The following is a 25,648-nucleotide window of genomic DNA, read 5'->3' on the forward strand; positions in this document are numbered from 1 at the left end:
AAACTCCCAAGACATGCTAATGAGTTTCTAGGCATGGTAGCTCTTTACTAGGTCTTTCCTATCATATTGTAACTTTGATGTCTGGTACCCCATATCTTTTTAAATTTGCATATTTCAGCAAAGCTGACAGGTGATCTGGGCAAAGACTCAGTCAGTTTCCTTCCTCATGGGTAACTGTGGGGTCTTTTGTGTTCTATGAGCACTCCGAAGAACCACCTTCATGGCTATAGCTTCAGAGGAAGGCATGAAAAACCGCATTCTACCAACATTACGGGAGCTTGAAGAAGAACTTCAAGTCTCAGGGGGTCACAGCATGGCTAGCAGCCTGCTTTCAGCTGGGGATAGCCTTGTACAGAAAACAGCAGAGCCATACGTAGGTTTATGATTAAATAAATATAGGTTATTTGAAGCCTTAGAGCTGAAGGTAATTTGTTGTAAGAAGAAATTATCATTAGGGAAAAGAGTTCTGGTTTTTCATATCAACCTACTTAGAGAGAACTTGAGTTGTCCAACCAAGTCTGTTTTCCCATGCCTTTGCTCTACTGGCTCCTGCCTGACAGGTTTGTATTCTCTCCCTCTCTTTTGCTCTCTTATTTTCACATTACCATATAACAAGTGGGCGTGTCTAGCGGGCCACCTCTGAGGTGGCAGAGTTTAGATAAATGCTAACAATTCACTTCTCCCAGTGGACTCTGAACTTGTATTGCCTTATGCTAATGCCAAAGCGGACTGATCCCTTGCACCCCAGCTTATGCAAAGTCAGCCTCTTCCCACTGAGAACCAGTCCAGCTTACTGCATGGGAAGAACACACATCTTGACTTCCAACTTCCTTCCTTCAGTCTCCAAAGTGTCCCATGCAACTAGCATTTGACAAACCAGGAAGCATACACAGTGTTGGCCCACCTTGATTTTGAGGGAGTCAGTGTCATAGGGACTTGGTGTGAAGTCTGTGTGCACTCTGGCACGGCCACAGAACGGCCCTGAGTAGGGGCTGTCATCATCCAGGCGGAAGCTGTCTCGATTACTTGTTCCATCTGAGCAGCTTGTTATCCCACCTGAAGAAGGAAAGGTTAACAGTTTTGATCAAAGCTTCTTGCCTTCTGTGCCATTACCTAGAACTGGAGCAATGGATGTCACTCTTACGTAGCTCCTAGCCACTCTTCTACAGTGACTTTCTTCTGAGCTAGTTCTGACTCTTTCCCTTCCAGTCTGAACACTCTCCTCAGTCCTAATACCAATACTGTCTCCTTTGGACACTGTGATCTAATCTGTCTTAGACAGCATTAGTTAATGCCCACTTGGTAAGTTGGAGCAAGCTCAAACCTTGACCTAGACAGTTAATTTCATAGCTGGAAACTAAGGTTAAATTCGATAGAAACAGCTCAACCATTATGTGTTATTATTTATCATAAATGGTCAACACATGACATTTCAGGGTTCCCTACAACGGACATAGTTGTAATGAAAATTGCTCCCAGAATTCTTACTATGTGCCAAAGGCCATGTCAGAAAAAAATCTCTACTTATAAATGGTAATACTCTTGTTTGTCATAGGAGTGGAGAAGACAACTGCCCAAATGTGTGAACCTCCACATTATCCTGAACTGCCTGAATGCTTGTTTTCTGGTCTCCTTGCTTCCTGATCCTGCATTTCAGGTGAAACAAAACAACAAAGAAAGAGCAAGACAAACAGAGAAAGGCATTCCATCTTGCTCCATTTTGCTTTCTTTCTGTAGTGTTAGTACTGTTAGCAGTGGGAGTGCCTCGTTGTTACTACCATAGCCAATTTCCTCACTTCCTCCTTCAGGCTGACCTTTCGCTGCTCAAGCGGGCAACAGCTGTAGTCTCGTTACCAAGTATTGTGAAATAAAGCAAGATCCTGTAAGTTCCACATTGGGAATGAAGAGAAATGTAGCATGTCAGTGGATCACTGTGTCCCTGTGTAGGTGACTGAATGCAGGCCTTGCATGATGGCATGGTGGAGTAATAAAATTCTTCCACATTCAGTTTCACACTTTGAATTTGAAAACTACCAGCAAGACTGAATATTTATGAAATCTGAATAACACACACACACACACACACACACACACACACACACACACACACACACCCTTCAACTGTTTCTGCATTAGCTTTTTACCACAAAGCAATTATTCTATGGTTAATAGGAATAAAACTGAGGATAATTGAAACATTTTCTCTTTGTGAGCCATCTTCAAATAGCAGGAATAGTTGATTTAAAAGGAAATGTAAAATAAACTTTGACATTTGAAAGTTCTAAAGAGACCACAGGTAAGATAACAGTTTGCATATAAACATATATGAGGCACCAGTAATGTCAATACTTTCTTGTAACTATTGTAGCAGAAAATGTAACTGATCTTGAGTAATGCCCTTCTTAGACAAATATCAGTTCTGATTCGTCAGTCCTTATAGTTCTTGCTAATCCCCTTTCTCACCCAACTGGTGACATATCTATCATGTAGTATTATTTATCACATCAGTCTCTACTTACTAACAGTAACTGTGAACGACAGAATTGAGCCAAATGTCCTGCTCTTTGCAAAATCTGGATATTACAAAAGAAAGACAGAAAGAAAAAAGAAAGGAAGGAAGAAAGAAAGATAAGAGAAGGGGGAGGGAGGGAGGGAAAGAAGAAGAGGAGGGGTAGAGGAGTGACAGATGGAGGAAAGAGGAGACAAAAAGGATAACATCAAATAAGGAACATGGGAGGAAATTAAAGAACAAAAATTTACCTCTTTATTTCAAATACTTTTATGTCTTTGAATCAAGATAACACTAGGTTTCCAGAGCATACAATTTTGCTATCAGATTTTATTTGTCAACACAACTTTTTGAGGCATACTCACGAAAGACTGGCAGGCTATAGCATAAAAAATATGTGGTGCTATGTTATGTATCACAATCAATAATAAGTCCATGTATATTCAATGTATGTAACCTCTGCAACTTCTCTTTTATCTTTGTTTCTAATCTGTTAAACAATCTCAGGGTGATCATCCCTTGCTTTTTAATTAGCATCACCCGGGCTTCTTTACTATAGTGTCACCCCTTACTCATTAGCCTTACTTGATGAGCTTTGGCCACTGTAGAGACTATCCATAGAGTCGCTGGCTTTGAGGGAGATCTTCTCTGTATGTGTTCCAATCATGGGATCACTGTTCCGATAGGGGAGGGTTTCCTCTACGTTTTCCTCCTCCTTCAGAAGGAAGCATATCAGAGGTTAAGTGTGCAGATCAGATTTCCATGGAGATGTTCGTTGTGTGCAGTGACTCAACAAGCAAGACACATTTAAACAATAAAACACCCATGAATACATCAGCATAAAATATGAGAGTCATTAATCTTCAGTTCATATTCTAGGAAAACAGTTTAGGGGCTACTTGGAAACATTCCCTAGATGTGGAATCAACTGCAATTATAGGGCTCTATTTTTGCAAATAAAGATGAATATCATTTCGACTGTTTAATCAGAACTGGTAGATGTATTGGCATCGATGCTTCTTCTGCTAAAGTGCAGTTACTTCTTCATGTTCTCCTTATCTGTTTGCCACCATTACTAATCCTTTGAGATCTGATACTACAGGCTTAAACTCTGCACATTTGTTTCATGTCAGTTATTTGCACGCTCCCAGATCACTAGATATGAATAAAACATGCTCACTTTGCAATTCTAAAGCAAGCCTTATCTAAGGAGCTTTACAAATCTCATACTGTGCTTGCCACCTAGTCAAGTGAAAAGCAAATCTTGCATAAAATTAGAAAAGACAGACAATTTCAAAACAAATTACATTTACTTGAAAACATCTCAAATGTTTTCCACTTTTAGAAACTTTGGACAAAGCCTATGAATTTCTTAGTACTCGTCACAATATAATTCAATAGTCTTATTTTTGAGCATTACTGAGCATTGATAAAATGTCCTAATATAAATAGACTCCATTTGATTCTCTACGTTCATCTATTCTGTATTCAGTCATTCAGAGAAGGTGTGTAAAGCACAGCCTAGGTACTTTCCACCTTTATAAAGTAAATACTGTAGTAAACAAGGTAATGGTATAAAAGGTTCTCGGCTGTAACAAGTTATGTTCTGGTCTGAATGGGCTATGCATACTGTATAAGCTATGTGTTCGTATGTCTTTAAAGTAGTTGCACATATGTACATGAACATATTAGCATGATACATATAAGTGCTCTGAATGAGATAGGCTATACAATGTGAAAGAACTAGGAAGTCAGACAAGGATGAAGAGGGATAGTTGATTTAGGTAAAATCAATTCCAAAGACTTCAACTGTAAGGCAACAAATGCCCAGAATCAACCTGAAAATATACACAGATCTCCTTTTAAAATATGAAGACCTGAATTATGAGACAATAGAACTTATGTTTCCTTTTAAAGATACTTTTCCAAGAAAAAGGAAGGCTAACAAAACTGAATTCACATTAGTCTCCGGTATAGAGGGGGGTGTAGTGAAAGAAAGATGGGTAATACATTAATAACTCATAGCAGTGAATGACAGGCAGTTGATGAAGAACATCATAGGCCACTGTGGTGGCCACAGGAATGCGACATCTAGATCTCTAGCCATAGGACTCCACCTTACTGACTGTGACCTTGTCTTGTGAAAAGCACATGAGCCTTGGGGGTTGTAGACTGAAGGTTATGATTCCATGTTGTTTGTCATCTCCAAAACCTCACCTGTGCATTAAATTTACACTGCACAAAATCATCAAAGGGAAACTTGATCTGACTTCACTGTGTAGAGTCAGGGCCTTTGAAAGGTGACTGGGATTGGATGAGGTCATCACAACAGAGCCTCCATGACTGGGGATTGATGGCTTTACTAGCAAAAAGACAGACACTGAAACATCTAGGTATATACTACATTTGTCACTGCACGATAACCTCTGCTTCCTTGTAACCCTGCCACAAAAACAAAAACAAAAACCAAACAAACAAACGAACAAAAAACCCAAGCCTGTACAAGATGCAGCTCCTCAACCTTGCACCATAACTATGATGCAAATTAAGGCTCTTTATGAATAACCATTCTATTGTGCTATGTTTCATTAGCAGCAAAAATATGACTACTACACTAGTAGTTCCAATCACCCCCATCTATCAGTGTGTTTACAGTGATGCCAGACCTTGTACTACTTCAGTGCCTGAATACATATAAAGAACAGTTATGTGACTCTGGTGGGTGGGGAAAAAGGGAGCTCTTCCATTGGGAAGGTTTGGTTTAAGAATTCCTCATGCATCTGCCAAAATGTCCTCAGAAGTGGGCTAAAAAGAAAAACTCAGAATCTTTCCTCTTCTCCCTGTCTTTTTATAGATGTCAGATATGCATTGCCATTGCAAAGCTTGCCCTACGCATTTATCTTTGTTAGAATTCACAGGCTCTTCCTCGTAGAAAATCCTTGGTGTTTCTCTCATTTCTTTGAGGTCTGTTTTAAAGAAAATCTAGCCCTACTGCACTATACTAAAGGGATTGTTTACAAGTTTTAATCTGGGGCCTGATGTGTCCTGTTCCTGCTTTTCAGAGATCTTTTTGGGTCTCTTGTCCTGAATGGATTTTGCCAGAGAGACAACAGAAAAACTTAGATAGCTGATGTAGTAATGAAGACAAGGGAGGCTAGTGACTTACCCTAAATGAGGGGCAGTTTGAATAGAAAAATATTTTTTGTTTCTTTGGGGTTTTTTTTGTTTCTTTGTTTTATACAGTTCTTTAATTCTTTAAAATAATTTGTTCACATTTCACCCCACTTGTTATCTCCTAACTTGTGTCTTCCTGTTCTCACCCTCCCTCCCTCTTCTGCCCTATTTCCCCTCCCCTAGACCTCTGACAGAGGGGACCTCCTCCCCTACCATGTGACCACAGCCTATCAGGCCTCATCCTGATAGCCTGCATCCCCTTCCTTTGTGTGCCCACTGGGCCTCCCCCCAAAGGGGAAGTGATCAAATTGGGGCACCAGAGTTCATATGAGAGGCAGTCCCCACTCTCCCCACAGCCGTGGGAGTGAACAGTAATGGATGAGAAATAGTTGGGTTCTGGTAAAAAAAAAACATTGAGATTTTTTTTTTTTTTTTTTTTTTTTTTTTTTTTCCTTCTTTTTTTTTTTTTTTTTTTTTATTTATTTATTTATTTATTTTTTTTTTTATTAATTTATTCTTGTTACATCTCAATGTTTATCCCATCCCTTGTATCCTCCCATTCCTCCCCCCCCATTTTCCCATTATTCCCCTCCCCTATGACTGTTCCTGAGGGGGATTACGTCCCCCTATATATTCTCATAGGGTATCAAGTCTCTTCTTGGCTACTTGCTGTCCTTCCTCTGAGTGCCACCAGGTCTCCCCCTCCAGGGGACATGGTCAAATGTGAGGCACCAGAGTATGTGAGAAAGTCGTATCACACTCTCCACTCAACTGTGGAGAATATTCTGACCATTGGCTAGATCTGGGAAGGGGTTTAAAGTTTACCTCCTGTATTGTCCTTGGCTGGTGCCTTAGTTTGAGCGGGACCCCTGGGCCCAAATCTGCCTATCATATTGTTCTACTTGTAGATTTCTAGGACCCTCTGGATCCTTTTATTTTGCTGTTCTCCCATGCGTCTCTCATTTAGAGTCCCAATAGGATGCCTTCCCCTCTGTCCCAGTTTCCTGGTAAGTGAAGGCTTTTGTGGGACATGCCCCTTGGGCTAGTATGCAGATATAAGTGAGTATATACCATTTGATTCTTTCTGCTTCTGGGTTAACTCACTCATTATGATCATTTCTAGCTCAATCCATTTATCCACAAATTTCGGGAATTCCAAAAACATTGAGATTTTTAATCTTTGATGTATTCATAGGTTGTAGTGTCTGTTAGACATCTTTATGGTATCACCAAATGAGCTGTTGGTTAACTGAGTACACCAGTCAAGTGAATACATCCTTTCTAGAGATACTTTTAGAAAACAATGGTATGAGACTATCCAGGAGCACAGAGGAGGACAGGGTATATTTAGTGGAGCATCCACGATTTTAAGAAACCTTGGATCCTGGTGGTGGTGGTCCACACCTTTAATCTCAGCACTGGGGAGGCAGAAGCAGGTGGATTTCTGGGTTCAAGGCTCGTCTGGTCTACATAATGAGTTCCAGGACAGCAAAGGGTACACAAAAAAACCTTATCTCAAATACACACACACACACACACACACACACACACACACACACACACACACACACGGGGGTGGAGGATGAGAGAGAGAGAGAGAGAGAGAGAGAGAGAGAGAGAGAGAGAGAGAGAGAGAGAGGGAGAGGTGGAAGAGGAGGAAGAGAAAGTAGCTATCCCCATGTCAGGAAGACTTTGTATTTACAGAAACAACAACAAAAGCAAAGAAGAACTCTGTGAGAGAGAACAGTCCAAAGAAGGCTCAACGAAGCCAAAAGAGCATTTTCAGTGTAAGCATGTCACCACTTGTGTCTACAACTAAAATAAAGTGACTTTGTGTTTGATAACACAGAGGTTACTACTGTTGTCACAGAATACTGTTGACAAAATTCAAATAGAAAAGGGCTGAAAGAGAAAATGAGCATAAGACACACAAATTAACACCATAGGACCCAGAGTCTGTACATGTACCTTTATATTTATGATCTATATGTTTATAACAATATTGTGTATTGTAATCAACTACCTTTGAACATTGCTAAGAGGACAATGTAAAGGAGAAAAGAAGAGTTTGCAGCTAATGAAGTTGACTAATGAGTCAACTATATATTTACAAGAAAAAGAAGAAATTTCTGCTCTTCTGAAAATAATATAGAATAACTAACCCCAAATGGATCATTCACTAAAATTGCAGAGCTAAAATCATAAAGCCATTAGGAGAAAATTAAGAAGTAATCTTCATTATACTTCATTAAGCACTAATTCAACTAATTCAACTATAGTGACAAAAGCCAAACAATGAGAAAGAGAGAAAAATTGTGCTATTATAAGTATTTGAGATACAAATAATACTATAAAAATGAAAATATAATTCATAGACTGATAGAATATATATTTAGAAGTCATATATAAAAAGATTCATTCTGAAAGATTAATACATGGTGATTATTAAAAAACAAACAGGTATTTAAATAGGCATGTCTTGAAAGATATGTAAATACAACCACAAACACATTAAAAGATGTCAATATCTTCCATTACAAGAGTAATGTAATTCAAAATTACCATCTAATTCATCTTAACTATTGGCCGATACTTTAAAAAATTACCATAGGCTGACATGACATAGCAACATTGGAGCCACTTATTCGTTCCTATTGGGGATGTAAAATTGTGCACAGTTTTGGGCAAGCAGTTCCCAGTTTATCAAAATATTAGGCTTAGAATTACCATATATCAAAAGGGAAAAGATATTCATACAAAGAATCACAAGCAAGGGCTTATAGCAGCATTACTCATGGGGAGCCCAATATAAGAATCAGCCCAAATACACATAAGTACCTGGGGAAATGGAGATTATTTATAAAATAGGATAGGATTTTGCAATAAGAAGAAATGAAGTACAGATGTTTGCTACAACTTAAACAATCTACTATTCTTCACACACTAGATGTGTGGTTTTTCTTCTTTTACAATAGGAGTAGTAATCATTTCAGAACCATAAGACTGGGCCAATCAAAAATCTCAGTGGGTAAAGGCACTTCCTGAGCAATCCTGAGGACTTGAGCTTGATCTGAGGAACTTGTGTAGAAGTAGAAAGAAAAAATAGATTCTGAAAGGTTCTCCTCTGATACCCTCATCACCCCATGGCACTTGTGTCACACACACACACACACACACACACACACACACACACACACACAAATTTTTAAAAGAACTACAAAACTTCTAGGTATGATAACTAAAGGAAAAATATGTCTCAGAGCTTCATAAAGCATCAAATAGTATAGGTCTAAAGAAAGAGCCTTCCTAATATTTTGCAAATATTTATATATAAATACAGATGACAAAATATACGTACTTTTTCCTCAGAAAGGGCTTTGACGTATTTTCTCCCCACTTTTTTCTTCATTGTCCATGAAATGGCCCTCATTTTTTTACCTAGACTCCCTCCATTGTTTGAACGTTTATTTTGTTCTTCACTTGCATTTGTTAGCTCCTCTTCATGGACCTAATGAAGAATATTAAGATTATTTGCGTCAAAGGTCTTTCACATGCTAAGCAAAGGTGCCAAGTCTAAGCTCCATGTCCAACCCTACGATCTTTTATAATAAGCTTCTTAGGGTGAATCCAAGGTTGGATTTTTTGTTCATTTTGTGCAGTACATATTCTGGGCATAACACATATTGATACCCATTTCCAGCTGGCCTCCTGTGTAAGAAACTCGGTTGAAAGTTCTCATCTTCACATGTGAAATTCTTTGAGAATTTATGGTTTAATGGTTTTATTAAAAAATCATTGTTGTTCTTGTCCCTGAGTTGAACAAAATAGAAGTAACCATCAGGCATCACGGGTGTTTACAGCTCTGTAGATGGGAGATTGTTTAATGGAAGGATTAGAAACGCCTTTAACAGCCATCTGTGTTGGAAGACCATGACAATAACCTCTTGGGTCTCAAAGGGACTGACATGGTCTCAGTTATTTTTAAAGAAGTTTTGAGGTTAATTTAATCAGTTGAATTCTTCAGTTCACCTGGCAGTTGCATATGCATGCAGATTGTTCACTGTAAGTAATAGTAAATATTAACTGGCTCAGTCCATTAATAAAGAAATATATAATTCACACAATATATAATGCACACAATTAAGTCTTGTTAGCTGGTGATCCTTAACAATCTTCCTAAAGCAGTGATTTTTTCCCTCTGACTCCGAATAAAACAAGTTTTGGCATTTCTCTACAAAGCTCAACAGCATAGCATAAAGCAATGTGACATAGTATAATTAATTGTGGGAAACTTGTTTGTGACCTTAGATGTTCTAATATGCAAACTTTAACCACACAATTAACATTATTATTATTCAATAGAACCTAGGTGACATAACATATCTTTATCTACGTACTCAACTACTTATGAGATTTCAAAACAGCAGCAATATTTCAAAACAGTATTTTGATATAGTTTGTTTTAACAAGTCTTTTGTGGTGAGTCTGATTCACAGATGCACAACAAAGCTTGAAAGAGATGGTAACTAAATATGTCCATGATAGTGCATCTCCTTGACTTTATCGAGTTCTCACCAATGTTTGAATTTGCTTTTGTCTTGGGTCCTCTAGTCAGCCACAGATGTCCTTCTTAAGGTAGCCTAAGGATTCTACTTCAGTGCATAGTAACAGGAAAGAAGTCATCTGATTAGTCACTCTCTACAATTGTCTACTCTTCCTGTTTGTTTTATCTGATTTATTCATCTCTGATGTTATTTTATTGGATAATGTTTCTTCATTTAATGGTTATCTGCATTTCTCACATGGTGCATGCTCCACTGGGAGGAAAGGCTTTCTCTGTATACTTCACCCTAGTCTCAAGAATACCTCCAGGTACATTACCTTCTAGTATCCTTTATATCAATGAAATACTTTATGTAGATATTTGAGGTCATATTAGGATCAGATCTTCTTGCTTGCTCAGATGTGCAAGCAATGAGATAGTGTGAAGGTCATGTGCACTAGTCCTGCCCACCACGCTTGAGAGGTGGACAGCCAGTCATCCCAGAGCATAGAAAGTGATGGGAAATGAGCTTGAGGATTTTAATATGAGAGTTTAACCACATAGTTAACACCATTATTAACCAACATGATATTTTACTTCATACCTTACCCAAAATTGCATATGATAAATATGAATGGACAGCCAATTTAAGCTTTCGGTGCACATTATTAATTTCTATATTCAAAGATATAAAGGCAAAGAGTCTTTGCTTAATTGGAAATACTAGAATAAAATGTAATTTGAAAACACTTTAAAATTTTAGTCAATCTTTTTCTTGTCACTTCTCTTTTCTTATATTATTTGTAAAAATTATTTTAGTAACTGAAATAAGTTTGAAAGTATATTGTTTAGTTACAACTGATACTGTTAATATCTAAGTTTCAAATAGTACAATACTAATACAGTTTGGTTTTTCCATCATTATTTATAGAAGCCTCAGAGAAACCGCCCCATATATTTTGAATTAGTTTTCTTTTCTGTGATATTCTCCATAGCCTGAACAACATTATTTTTTGTTTAGAATTTACAGTTCTATTATTGTCCTCATCTTTTAAAGTGATATTTCTTCCAGTGTCCAGGCATTATGCAGTAGTCATTTTCATCTTTCATTGCAACAGTACTCTGGAGTATCTAAGAGAAGCCATGTTATTGTGTAGTTATCTATGAAAAGGATGAAGAATTGATCCTGGTTCTCTGAAAAATGAGAAAGTACTTTATCAGCTCTGCTAAATGCTTTAGCAAATTACAAGGCCAATTTTTAGAAGGAATAATTTACTTATTCCAGTGACAGTGAGTGAACTTGAGGTAATTTCATAGGTTTGTTAAAAGATAAATACTATCAGAATACAGCTATATATAGGTAATAGAGTTAAAAGTTTATACAAAACACTGAGTGAAAATAGTCATATAAGTAAGTTCCTCTCTGTGTATATACACACATATATGCACATATACATAAACAAGTATTATGCAAATATGTTCTGTGAGTACATATATAATTATATATAGCCATCCATAAGTACATAGATAGTAAAAAGTGATTGTAGAGATTAGTGTTTATAATCAATCTGGCAAGATCTAGAATCATGTAGAAACTGCCCATCTTTGCATGCTTGTGCAGGATGATCTTGACTATATAACTGAGATGTGAAGGCCGTCCACTCCAGCCACCATTGCCTCGTTGGAATTTATAAATGGGGAAAGGAAACTGAGCAGCAGCATGCATCTGTTGCTCTCCACTTCTCTACGACGTTCGTGTTATAACCTGCTGTTGCACACTCCTGTAGTTTTGACATCCCCAGTGGTGGACTGTGACCTTTAATATGCTAATGGATATAAGAAATAATAGTATATGAAATTTTACTTTATTTTATCTAGAATATCAATTTCTGAAATAAAAATAGCAAATATACATATATGCATCTCTATGTGAGATTTATATAGTCTGTTTATCTAAAAGCAACTGTTAGTAAGGTCACTGAGTTAAGGTAAGGTGTAGGGTTATGTTTAATAATGAATGGGTCCTACATTTTGTGTTTTCCCAGTGTACAACCTTCCTATTATTAAACTAGTAACTTTCCTTAGTCACCCATTCCACATGGCCCCAGGTAACTTGATATTTATTTTCTGCCTAATATTGAGTGGGCTTTTTAGATAGCTATTTACCATAATGCCTGCTATGGTACTAGGTCCTAAATAATTGCTCATTTATTTCAAAATTCTATGTAAGTCTGCATGACATGAAAATGTATTTAATTTCCTTACATAACTTATAAAACTGCTATTATCCTTTTATATTATAAACTTTTTATAATATGCTATCATAACATTCATAAAGATAGAATAAAGCACTAACCTCATTTGAGTCATCAGACTTTGACATGGAATTATTCCGAAAACGGTCAAAATTCCCAAAACTGCTGCTGCGCTGTAAAATTGGAAAAGGAAAAGAAACTTAACGTTTGTGACTTCCACAACTGAAAGCAATAAATTTATTATAGCTTCTCAGAAATACCTCTTGAATTTGTAGGCTATGAAAAGTCCTTCTCTGAGCTATCAAAAGACATTTCAGGTATAAATATTATTCATGTCTTGTACTAAAAATTGCTAAAATGTCTTACTTTGGTTTGTGTAATCATGGTTAAGACCATGGTTAAGTTTTAAACAACTCACTCATAGTGTGAGTTAGGCTCTTGACACAAGTAACTGCAGCCTCTGAGGATTCTAAGCCAAGCCTCTTTTTGGATGTGGTAAACACTAAGTTATTTGCACTATGAACAGACAGTCAGTATTTATCATCAAAGAGGCCAACTAATAAAGATGAAAAAACAAAACAAAGCACATGGCTGATTAATCCTTCTTCTGCCTCCTAAGACAAGCTTACTTAAATTAAAAACTAACGCAAGTACACTCCCCACTAGTAAATGTGGTTAACTTTAAATTCTCTGCCGGTTATCAGAAAGAGAGTGCGTACAGGTGGACCTATTCATAAACTGAACATGTGGGCATCCAGGATGTAAGACTGAGAGTAAAACTGAACTTCTGCACATTTCCCATGGAACAGCCATGATGTCCAACCATCATCCTCCATATGGTGCAGGTCCGGTTACCTCGTTGATTTCAAGGACAAGCTCTGTTGTTAGGAGACTACCCCCCTAGAGTTCTAATGCTAAGTTGTTATTCTCGTGCAACTCACTCTAGGTAGGTTATTACAAATAATCTCAAGAAGCTTCAAAGTAAATGGCTCTCCTGAATAATTTTTAAAATTCTTCAAAATCACTGAGTCAAAAAATTGGCTTTCTCACTATCTATTTAACTTTATGCATTGTTTGGCTGGTGTGTATCTAATCGTGTGTTGGGTGTGTGTGGGTGTGTGTGTGGGTGTGTGTGTACCTACAACTACAGAGAAGAAAGCTTGTCCTAAAGATTGTACCTCATTTCAAAGTAAACTGTTTTAGAAATCAATAGATTTTACTGAAAAGGTAACCTAGTAATTTGAAAAAAATTACTAGTAGTCAGTAATTTATAGAATTTTTTTATTGTCCACTCAAAAATTATAGGTCGCTTTAAAAAATTCTTTGCCAGAGAATTCTTGTCCTTGGAATTCTTAGCTGTGTCTCTTACCACTAACTGCCTTTAATACCCCCTTATTTCTCTTATAAAATGGGTTGAGATCCAAAGATCCTGAGCGTGTGACAAGTAGCTACCCTGCTGGTCATGGTACTCCAGCATACTGCCCCAAGGATTCTGCCCGTGGGAGATGAAATGCCTTTTGCTGACTTGATTCCTCCGCTGAACAGCTCATTGCTCTTTCTGCTTATGGGGAGAGGAAAGACGAGATAGCTGACATTGTGTTCCACAGTGGAAAATACCAAGTCATCTCATACAGAGCTTACCAAACTAGAGATGGACACAGACAGAGCATGAAGCACTTCACCTTGCCTAGTTAGCAGTTCTACCAGGCCTGTGTTGCTCTGAGATCAGAGGGACATGAGAAAACTATTGTCCTGCTTACAAACGAATACATCACAGACATTTATTACTCTGTTTTATACTCTAGACATTCTTATGGCCTATGGGAACCTGGGCCTGTGGCAATTCAGTAGCTTATACCCAGCCTGATGCTGCCTGTTACATATTAATGAGAGTTACAGAATGCTTCCCATTACTGGATAATGGGGCCTGTTGCACGGGAGGGCACAGAATAGATCCACTTCAGCATTTCTCTACACTGTATTCTTCCATTAAGGAATCAATAGCCACCACCTTTTAAAATTAATTCTTCCCCCATTATACCAATAGAGAAACTCAGATAGAGGAATAGTGACTTTAAAAAGATAAAAAAACAAAAACAAAAACAAAAACTAATACTTTGGGTCTTACCAGTCCTATCTGTACTAATTCGTCAACAACCAAAAGGCAGAGGAGTCTGTCTGTCCATCATAAAATATTCTAAAGATGACAATTTCAGTACTTATTTAAAAGGGCATTTAACACATTTCAGTATCCAGTCTAAAAGTTAGTTAGTTTCTGAGAAGATGGTTTCCTACTATATTTATAGGTCAGAGCTTATGTCAGAAAGGAGTTAATGTCTACTATGAGGTATGGACAAGGAATGGCGTTAGAACTTCTACTGTCAAACTTTATAGTGAAAAAGTGAAATATGTGGAGGCAAAACATGCTTCCTACATAGTACTCTTCATAAATGTGAACATATTTGAATAGTCACAAATAAGTATGGTGTAATCATTTTGCAGATACTGGTTGGTGACAGAAACTCTGATCAAGATAAAGCAATTATATGAACAAAGGCCTCTCTCTCAGACAAGCAGATTAAATATAAAAAAAGTTATCAAATATGATAATCCTTGATAATGTTGGCATTAGGCCATGTCTGCTCTTTACATTTTGTGTAAGTATATGGAAGATGTTGGAGTGTAGCTCAAAAACAGAACACATATTTTGTATGTCCAAGGCTCTATGTTCAATCCCAGCTCCACCCCAGCCATATGAAGTATACAGTTTTTATTGTGTGTTTATAAAATGACTTGTAAAATGGCCCAATATCTGTGAAGGGAAATTTGCCAACAACCTGTAAATTTTCATATATATTTATATTTTGTCATAGCAATTAAATTTATAAATTTCTAGCCAGAGTTATACTAACATATGATATCTATAGATACGGAGATATAGAGATATCATATGGTAGTATATATGCACAGCTCACATGTTAGTAATATTGTAAAGTTTACCTAGAAAGCTGTAAACCCCAGTGTGCATCAAGAGGATACTAAATGAGTAGTGTGTAAGTGTGTGTGTGTGTGTGTGTGTGTGTGTGTGTGTGAAAATACTATTCATCTTTCTATAATTCAATAGAAAGATCTGTAGGATCCAGTGAAACTGAAAACAACAAAGCATAGAAAGGTGTACAGAATAAATTACCACTGATCTCAGTGAGAAAATATTGTGTATGTGTCATGAAGGAAAATACAGGGTTTCTTTCAAAGAGAAATAAGTCAAAATGCATGAATGGGGTGGCAAGATAGAAAATATGTTTCTCTGAATATACTTTGTTTCGTAGATGTGAATACAAAACTGTAAAAATTTCATAAATTCATAAACCAAATTCAATAAAAATTTTAAAACCGTAAGCTTTGAAATGCAAAATGAAACAATTCTACCTAACTCGAAACTGAGTTGATTATTTAAGGACAAACTTATCACAAGTCATTTTACAACAAAGTAACTTGGTTGTCTGTACACAGAAACACTGCAGCGACAAGCTGTTATCGAATTAAATCTGAACTTGTTTGTTGAGGCTAATAACATTAGTGCATATGTAAACACTGAGTAACAATTAAAGTGAGTAACAGTGTCAATAGCATTTGAAGTCAACATTCTCAGACTATAATAAAAGCAAAGCAGACGTAAAATAAAATGCTTACATCAAGCCCTCAATCTTTAATCCAAACTGAAAATACCAATGAGAGTTCCCAACCCATTCCCTCATCAAACACTCTCTTCCTAGCTGCACTCACGTACACAAAGGTCTAGAACAATGACAACCCAGTCTTGTGTCACTTGTAGTTCACAGATTAGACACCTCTAAGAGGGAAACCAATCTCTTAGAATCATGACAGAAAACCCAGTAGGATGCCACAGATCCCCTTCCAGGAAGTGGGGGCTATGCTAGGAGTTTTAAGTATTTGAATCACTTGTCGCCCAAAACATGCTACTTTAGTTTTAATGAGAGTAATGCCTGTAATACACTGTGAAATAAATGTAGTATATTTTAACATGTCAAAATTCATTGATTTATAATCATACTGAAGAGAAACACATCAGTGACTCTCTTGGAAAATATAAGAGCTGTATTTTGAGAATAGACAAATATAAAAGACAATAAACTGTATTTTCTGAATTTAATATACTTCAGAGTTAACTAAACAATTGACCATGGGAAATTATTCTGAATATGTATATATTCTAGTTATTAAAGTTGATGAAAAAATAAAATCGCTGTTTTGCAAATCTATGATCATACTGGTTGAATTATTATCGATGTCTACTGAGCCAGATGGGGTAATGGAGCTAAGCAGATTTTCTAAACCCTCACCTGTCTCTATTATGAACATGAAAGAAAACTGTGGGCTGTTTTAAAAATAATATTAGTTGAGATTTTTACCAAAACCAGGGGATTTGACCTTAATTGTCTTTGTTACCCAGCTGACAGCTTTTAGGGTTGTCAGATAAAATCTCATCTACACCATAACTATAAAATGTGAGAAAGGCACCAGTAGAAGTGCCAATCTATTTCAAAGAAAATATTTGTATGGATGAGTCAGACACCCACAGAATTTTGAAGTATACTAGCAAATTAAAAGTTATATAAACTCACTACCAACAAATTCTCATATCTAATTATTACTATAAGATGTTTGATAGTATCTACTCCTCAGATCAAAATTCTCTTTGCATTCACTATACATACTGTGTTATAGAAAGCTGAATCTCAACAAACCTGTCTGCTTTATCCAAAAACATTCGAGAATTTAATTGTCCTGGCTGATTCAGGTACTAAGATGTTGGACAGTGAGAATCAAATTTAATTCACTTAAAATAGTCTGTTAGGAGTGCCTCAGTGTTAAATAATTGTACCATGACATGGTGCCAATGGAAGGCCGAATGTGGGGTGTCAGGAAACATCAAGCTAAAAAAGCAACAAGAACTGCAAAGTCATGCCATCAGCACTGAGTACAACCTTGTGTAATGGCAACTCATAGCTAAATAAAATTATAATTATCAAAACAAATCAGTGTCATGCATATTTACAGTGTGTATCTGGCTTCTCAGAACCAAAGTTAGCCTGCTCCATCTCTACCTCATCAGCATCGTTTTAACTGTAACACATGTAAAGAACGTGCAGGTGCCAACAGTGTCATTGATTTCTAACGTTTGCTCAGAATTTCCACACTGAAACTTTTAGAATTGTATGTGACACTAAAATGTTTTCTGTAAATTGAAACTACTTCAGAGATTACACTAAGGGAGTGGAAAGAATTTCTGTAATAACAGAAAAAAGTCAGTGTAAAATGGCATTTATAACGGCTGACAGTGCATTAAACAAGTTTTCAGAGTAGAAAGGCTCAAGTATTTAAAATTCTCAAATTTAGCTCTACATGGTCTGCCACTATGTTCCATTATTTTATACTACAACCAAAGACTGTAAGCCACGTTCTCATTCTAGGAAGTCAGTAAAAACTTCTCTATTCTATTTTAGTTAAATGAGGAGTCATAGGTAATACTTTGATATGTTTTAAATATATTTTTCAAATACAAAGTATCATGTGGCAAAAATTATTATGAACAATCTTTAAAAATCTATGAAATGTAAAAGGAACTATAAGTTTTAGAAGTAGGAACCATGAGATGGGTATGGCTGAATAGTAAAGCCCCATACTGTTAAGCATAAGGATGTTTGATCCTCAAGCCCACTGAAAGAGTTGGGTGTAGTGCCATGCCAGGCACTGGGGATGCAGAGGCTACAGGATGTCTGAAGATTGCTGGGCAGCCAGTTCAGCCTGATTACTGAGACCAGGCCGCAGATCCTGTCCCAAATGAGGTATAGAATGTTAGTGGTTGTCCTCCAGCCTCTGCATGCATGCACACACACACATACACATGTTCATAAAAAGTTGAATCTTGACAACACTATCCTGCATGTATGTATAGCACCGTACCTATAATTTTAATTCTGCAGAACATTACATGAAATGATAAAAAGTTTTGTACATAAAATTATCTAAAATCAACACAATTATTTTTGTATTCTAAAAGATTCTGTAGTTCTTTACTGAGATGCTCCTTACAAATCACCAAATTGAAAGGCAATATTGCTTAAATAATAGTAAAATAGCAAAAAAGTGTTGGTATGTTTACTATATGTGAAAAGTGCTTCTAGGAGACCAAAATGTGACTAATGTAAGCTATAATTCCCTCTCCAGCCTTTATGGGACAAAAGAAAAAATACTGTCATATTAATGTAATCATTTTAATGATTAATTCTTTAAAATTTGGTACACTGTTATTTCAATAGATTTCTTATTGTTTGAATGGACAACAATATTTCGACAACATTAGCAAGACATTTTGAACTCTTATACCAGTATACCAGTATGGATATTTTGTTTTAAATCTTTGTAAGGAGCCGTATTGAGAAATGCTCAAAAGCCATTTCTAGCTTTAAAGAGCTTCCTGGCTACCTGTCCACAGAAGATACAGGTTACAGTTAATGCTTGGGAGGATATAGGATGTAGGAAGTAAACACATGAGGAACTAAAGGTAACAGGGCTTACGTATTCACCGTCCTCACCAAAAGCTAAGCAATTTCCTTCAGCAACCTTCTTGCAACTACTCTTAGTTTCTGTTCACTGCTGTACAGGAAATGCTGTACAGAGGATAGATGATTCAATTTTCTAATTAAAAAAAGCATACACTCTTCTCCAGTAAGTTTAGGAGATAACTATTTTGCGTATTTGATTTTTTAAATCTGTGAGCAGGTATTAAATATGATTTTATGTGGTCATATCATTACTGAGTTTAAACTTCTAACTATTTAGCCACATAACTAAACTTCAAAGACAGATAGCTCTGCATTGTAATATTTTGTGTATGATATGTCTAACAGTCAAAGTAATATTTAAGATCTTGATGAGAGAAGGCAACTATTATTTACAAGAAGTTTAAATATTGTTGCCTTGCTACATCAGCCAACATTTTAAGTAAAAACACAAAAATTAAAAACAAAACACTTTTTTCTGGTTTTCTTAGTGTGTCTAAGTTTTCAACTTGTACTGCTTCCAAATGAAATTACATTGTAGTATTATATAAAATGGCATTAATCTAAATAAAAAGCAGAAGCTAAACCAATTAAATTTAGGCATTAAGAGAGTTCAATAAAGATAAGAGTAAATTACCTTCTTGCTTACTGAACAATTCATTTTAGAAGTTAGAACCTCAGGCGTCTTTTAAAAAGCAAAAACAAAGACAAGCATGGTGGTGCACGCCTTTAATCCCAGCACTCATGAAGCAGAGACAGGCTCTGAGTTCAAGGCCAGCTGGTCCACAACGCAGGTCCAGGACAGCCAAGGCTACACAGAAACCCTGTCTCGAAAAACCAAAACAAAAAACCAAACCAAAACAGAACCAAAAAACAAACAAAAACAGAAACCTTTTCAATAAAGGTGGAAAATTCCCTGAACATTTCTAATGAAATCATGATCAAAATGACAGAAGGATGTGGTGCTTCCAAGCATAGGACACTTTTTTTTTTTAACATATTCAATCATTTAACATGTTGATTTAAAATTTAGGAGTCTGAAAAATCCACTAAGAAGCTTGTCAGTCATGTATTACTGTAGTTAAATCTATATTATGATTAACATGTTAATATGTAGTATATTACTATATCATGTATTACTATAATCTGTTATAATAATCACAAAGAGGTCAAGGTCGTTCATTATACTCAGGGTTATGAAATCATAGTTAAAGGCTTGGGAGTTAACTTGGGGAGAGAGAGTCTGTGGAGTAATTTTCCCGTCAGACACTCGGGAGCATAAACACCCTGTGAGTCCTCTATGCTTGAAACATGTTCTCCTTTCAGGTGGCCTCTGGGTACCAAATGACCTTTCTAAAGGTCCCTGCAAGGGATGTTTTAGTCACGCAGTGATCTCCTTGAACGCGAGTAATGACAAACAATAAGCTAATTCTCAAAAAGTTTTTTTAAGTCATTTTTACTACTTTTAAGTGGGTGGGTTTGATGTATGCCTTTGGTGGCCCTGATTAATGGTCCCTGCCAGCCTGGCTTCTGGAGTTGTAATGTGTCTGTGAGCTTCCCTTCAGCCGAGCTCCACCATTAATCCAGTGGCATATGTCAGCTCAGCAAAGCAAGGTCACTCTTCTGCTTCAAGGGGAACCTTTTTAGAAATAATAAAACTGACAGAAAGTTCTTTTTTGCATGCTTTATGCTGCCTGAGGTTGAGTGCTGCAGTTAATATCATAAAGCTTATAAACATTCTCTTCCCAGGCAGCAACTGCTGCCACAGGGCTTAGGAATTTAAACTTTTTTTTTTTTCTTAGTAAGAACAGACATGTTTATGTGGGGGTAAATATATGATATGCAATCCCAAACAAGGAAGGTATATGTGGAAAAATAGTAGAAAACTTGGGTTCTAGATTTTTTTTTAAAGAGAATATTGGATTTCTTCATTACCAAAGACATGTATTACTACAACTAAATCTATCATTTTAATTTTTTTCTTTCAGCAAACTTTCATCTGGCTGCATGTGCATTACAGTATATTGAGGAGTTCATAGTTGTAATAAAAATAAATTAAGCTTATGAACACTCTATGACCTACAATGTCATGTCTCATAATTGTAGTTACACGTACTTCTGAAGGAATTATATTTCTTAAATTGTAAACATCTGGTACATTGTTAATGGCTACTTTAAAATTGGTAGATATTAATAATGAGCTAGTCCTAATCTTTGAGCAAGATGTAGATACCCTAACTTTAAAAATCCAGACAAGGGCTATCACTGAAGCAAAGGAAAAAGAATGGCGATCCAGTTCTAACGCAGAACATACATAAGCATAAGCATTACAAAGGAAAGTCGACAGTAAGAATAAAATATCCAAGAAATAACCCTGTCAAATTCCATGTTGTCCTTTAGAGCTTAATATCTAATTCTAATCACTGTGTATTATAAGGTAAGCTTTCATATATGGGTAAAACTATCTTGAGTCTTATTCTAGATGGTGACACTGCATAATTATAGAAATAAAACTCATTATTTACTATTTTTCACTTTACTACATAAAGAAAATCTATTAGAAGTGACACCAGTTAGTCCTTCTAGGAAATGCACATATTGGGTAGTCTCTAGGTCAGACCTGGGGACTTTGTCCAGCTTACAGAAAAAAACAACTTCCTCTGATTGAATCACTTATAAACAAGGACACCAAAATTTGGCACTGTCACGTATCTTTACTGTGAGAAAGTCCTCTTTCAAAATAACGCAAATGTCTCCCCGGGAAGAAGTGGCACCTGAGGCAGAAGACTGCTGTTGGGCACCACACTGGTTAGTATAGCTAGATAATGGTGAAGTCAACTAGGTGGCAGAAAGACTAGAGACATGATGTTTTTCCAAGTAGCGTCTCATGTCAGTGAACAGGGATCCTTGCTGCCCTGTGTATCTCTGCAGGCAAGGGGATAAGGTTCTTTCTCATTATATATATTCTATTGCTAGATATTATACATTGCTATATATTATAAAATATAGCAATATAAAATATACATATTATATAGACATATATATTGCCCCTACAAACCAACACTGTCCTCATATTATATATATACACAGCTTCTGACAGAGTAACACTGTCCTCCTAACGGTCTTTAGGTTATAATACTCTATTTGATTATTGTTTCGTTTCATTACATTCTGGTTCTAGAAACGGTTGCTCTGTTTTTATGCGTGTGCTGTTCAGATCTTTATCAACAACGGGTTTTTTTTAGGCATCTCTGAAGTAGGTTACTTCCGTAAATGACTAATATTACCCATTAGTCATGCCACACTCAGTGCGCATACACTGAGAAATCACTACAGTTTTGTATTCTATAAATGCTTTTGGTGGTAGTCAGCAAAAAATAAATAAATAAATAAATAAATAAATAATGAAAGAAAGCCAATGTAGTCTGGAAGCAAGAAAGACTGAGTTCAATTCTTCTTGAGTTCCCCTACAAGTCGAAGAGTACAAATGTACAAATACGACTAAGATCTACCTTCTTTTCTTCATAGGAGAGATAGTCGGGGTGGAAACAAACTATAACCAAGAAAGTAGAGCAACAATTATGGAATAAGTATTACTAATTAGAAAAGATGGAAAGATTACCTAATGAACGTAGTTAGCCCAAGAAGCATACAGGTGCTAATAACATACAACATGCCTACAAGACAGGCTTTAACCTGTCCTCCTTTTCCAGTGGGCTTTAATACAATTCCCACGATCCTCCTGTTAGGAAATACCAGATTCACGCCTTCAAATCCAGTTCTGTGTGACTCTAGTCCATGTTGCCTACTGTTCTACTCCTACTCTGTGATGGAGTGACTGATGCAGGCTTTCTTAAGATGACAGCGGCTAGGTAATCAGAAAGACATGAGTTCATGAATACAGAGATATTCCAGAGTAAAAGCAGCAGAAAGCATGGTCATAGCATCAGGAACAGAAGTCTTTATGAACCCCCTTAAGCAGACTGTGCATCAGTGGGTATCTTTGTAAAGCACCTCAGAATGTCCTAGTATGTAACCGTAAAGCACCACTTAAAGGTATAGAACAGATTTTCTTCTTATATGCTTTTAAATGATGCCTCATGAGGCTACCGGGTGATATTAGAGGTACATTTGCATGAGGAAAAATGAGAGGGTGAAGTGGGTAGGAGGGCGTGAGAAAGGAGAAGCACGCAATGTGATCTGGAGTGCAGGTCAAGTATGGCGCCTCTTTCAGAAGTAAGGAATCAAAGATAACTGGGAGAAAAGAAGCTGAAAACCAACTCTCACCTCTACCAGTGGGAGCACTTTGACTGCTACTGGCTAAACTGTGTTGCCCCAAATCGCTATGCTGTCTTCTAACTTGAGTGTTTCGGGAGATAAGTCTGTGTGAAGAACTTCAAAGAGATCATGAACTAAACTAATCACTAGGGTGTTCCCTAATCACATCCTACTGGTTTCTTTGTAGTATGCTGTCAGAGAAAAAGGAAGGAAAGGGATACCCAAGCAGAAATGCAGACAACATAGGGCATCCTCTGTTGGCCAGGACTGGAGGCTCTGTGACAGATTCTTCTCTTGAAGACCTCATTGGATGCAGAGCCTTTTCACATGTTAATTTTGGATGAGGTTGACTTCACTGTAGAGACAGTGGCTTTCTTCACCTACAGAAAAATTCCCCCCACTTCCCACCACTGAGTTTCAAAACATCCTTTCTTCTTTATGGAAGACAGCCTTTTTTTTTTTTTTTTTTTTTTTTTCTTTACTAAGAAGTAAATGTGAGTGGCTTGTTTCTTTAAAAGAAAAAAAAAATACTACCTGAATTCTTAATAATTAGCAAGTGGGAGAAATAGATCATTTTGGTAATACTTAACTTGAGACCTTAGATATATTGTTTATAGAATTGATTCCATTGTTTGAAAACTTTATTCCCTGTTAATAATGAAGCCATTTTTCACTAAAGTAGGGAAAGACAAGAGACAGATGCTTGAGGAAATCAAGTTTTAACGAACCAAGTGAAATAGTAGTTGAGGTAGTAATATTCAGATAGTATAACAAGACGAAGCCACACTCTCTTAATTCTCTCACTGTCTTTGGATGTTTCCTGCATGCTGACTTAGCACTTTCTAATTACTGGCAATCTATGTGGCTACTTGCTTGAGATTAAAATTTGATTTTGGATTTACATTCTCTAAGTTGGGAAAATCTAAAGCAAGTTAGTGATTCGTTAGAAAAAATGTTCATATCTAAAAAATACTTCATAATTTTAATCAATCTGACAATGAACTATGAGTTCATCCTTCAATTGAAGTGCCCTAAAATTTAAAATAAAATTCACTAGAAAAATGTATTTTGAAGGAAGAGGGGAAAGTTGTATATCAATTATGGGTGATTTTTTTTTTTGAACCAGTGAGCAGTAAAATTGAGCCATTTCTTAGGATGTGGACCCAAATTGAATGCAAGGATGGTATGGGACAGTAGCACGCTTAATGTTTGCTGCATTTAAAGTGGGTATACATTGAGAGGGATGTCATCCGTACAAATAGATGGCAGATTCTAAGTCTTTCCCACAGCACACTCAAGATGCTACTTCCCTTGATGGATCCACAATATTTCAACTCCTATTATATGAAAAATTAAATAGTCATCTGGGTTTATCTAAACTAGCATATTAAAATTAAATCAAAAGAGAAATGGCAGCAAGAATAGTAGGGTACAGATTTGGTTATAGAAACACTGTTATGTAAAATCCAAAATACTTTTTTAACCTTGAATGAAATACTTCACATGTCCTTTATAAATCAGAGGGAAATAGGCTATGTTATAGTGATCTTAAAAAGGGTTTTAAAGTTGCTAGAACCTGGTGTGGGATATGTCCCTTGAGTTGTTGGTCAGTGGTGTTCCACCTATCATCACCACTCAGAACTTTATGGTAAGACCCTATTGTGTAGACACCACACATTTTGGTCAAAGGACATTGGGGAATCAAGTTGGTAGTGACCAGGGATCATCCTTTCTATTGGCTAGCTCTCATAATACAGGAAGATATTATGTATACTACGGGGCAGCAGGTTATCAATGGTCTACCCGCTCTATAAACTACACTAATGAACAACATGGTCAGATATGCCCATGGTTTATCTAATATAGGCACAAATTTTAGGGGTGGGGTGGGGTGGGGTGATGTTAGGGATGGGAGGGTAACAAACTATTTCCTGATTGGATTTGAGGTCTGCTTTATAGGGAGAAATCCAAGCCTGGTACTGTACATCTACTCAAGAATCCATACTTGAAGAGTTCACAGGCTACAGTGTTAACCCTAAAAGTACTGTTTTGTTAAGTGAGCATAGAACCAAAGTGTCTTCTAAATGCTTATCTTTATACCAATAGATTTGTGCAGTTCCAAAACTTTATCAGACAGCTATCTCTGTGCAAGGGGTGGTAGTTAGTGCATAACTGTTCAGTTTGCAGAGATAAGTGTCAGAGGATTGTGCAGCCACAATTGGGACATCTGTATCACCCCACCCACACAGCTCTAGCAGCCATTATGAAGGAGGGAGTAGAAAGACAGAATGAGTAAGAGGTT

General features: G+C 36.7%; 1 protein-coding gene across 1 annotated transcript in view; it reads right to left on the reverse strand.

The window, feature by feature from the left end:
* The window catches only part of Samsn1 (SAM domain, SH3 domain and nuclear localization signals 1), a 48,984-nt gene that overhangs the window by 17,777 nt on the left and 5,559 nt on the right, over positions 1 to 25,648 (reverse strand). Inside the window, exons 2-5 of the mRNA XM_051150370.1 lie at positions 12,583 to 12,654; positions 9,042 to 9,191; positions 3,095 to 3,224; positions 905 to 1,056 (exon numbers count right to left, since the gene is read on the reverse strand). Coding sequence (XP_051006327.1) covers positions 905 to 1,056; positions 3,095 to 3,224; positions 9,042 to 9,191; positions 12,583 to 12,654 — 504 coding nt within the window. The remainder of the gene's footprint in view (positions 1 to 904; positions 1,057 to 3,094; positions 3,225 to 9,041; positions 9,192 to 12,582; positions 12,655 to 25,648) is intronic.

Source organism: Acomys russatus, chromosome 8, assembly GCF_903995435.1.
Source record: "Acomys russatus chromosome 8, mAcoRus1.1, whole genome shotgun sequence".
Taxonomy (NCBI): Eukaryota; Metazoa; Chordata; class Mammalia; order Rodentia; family Muridae; genus Acomys; species Acomys russatus.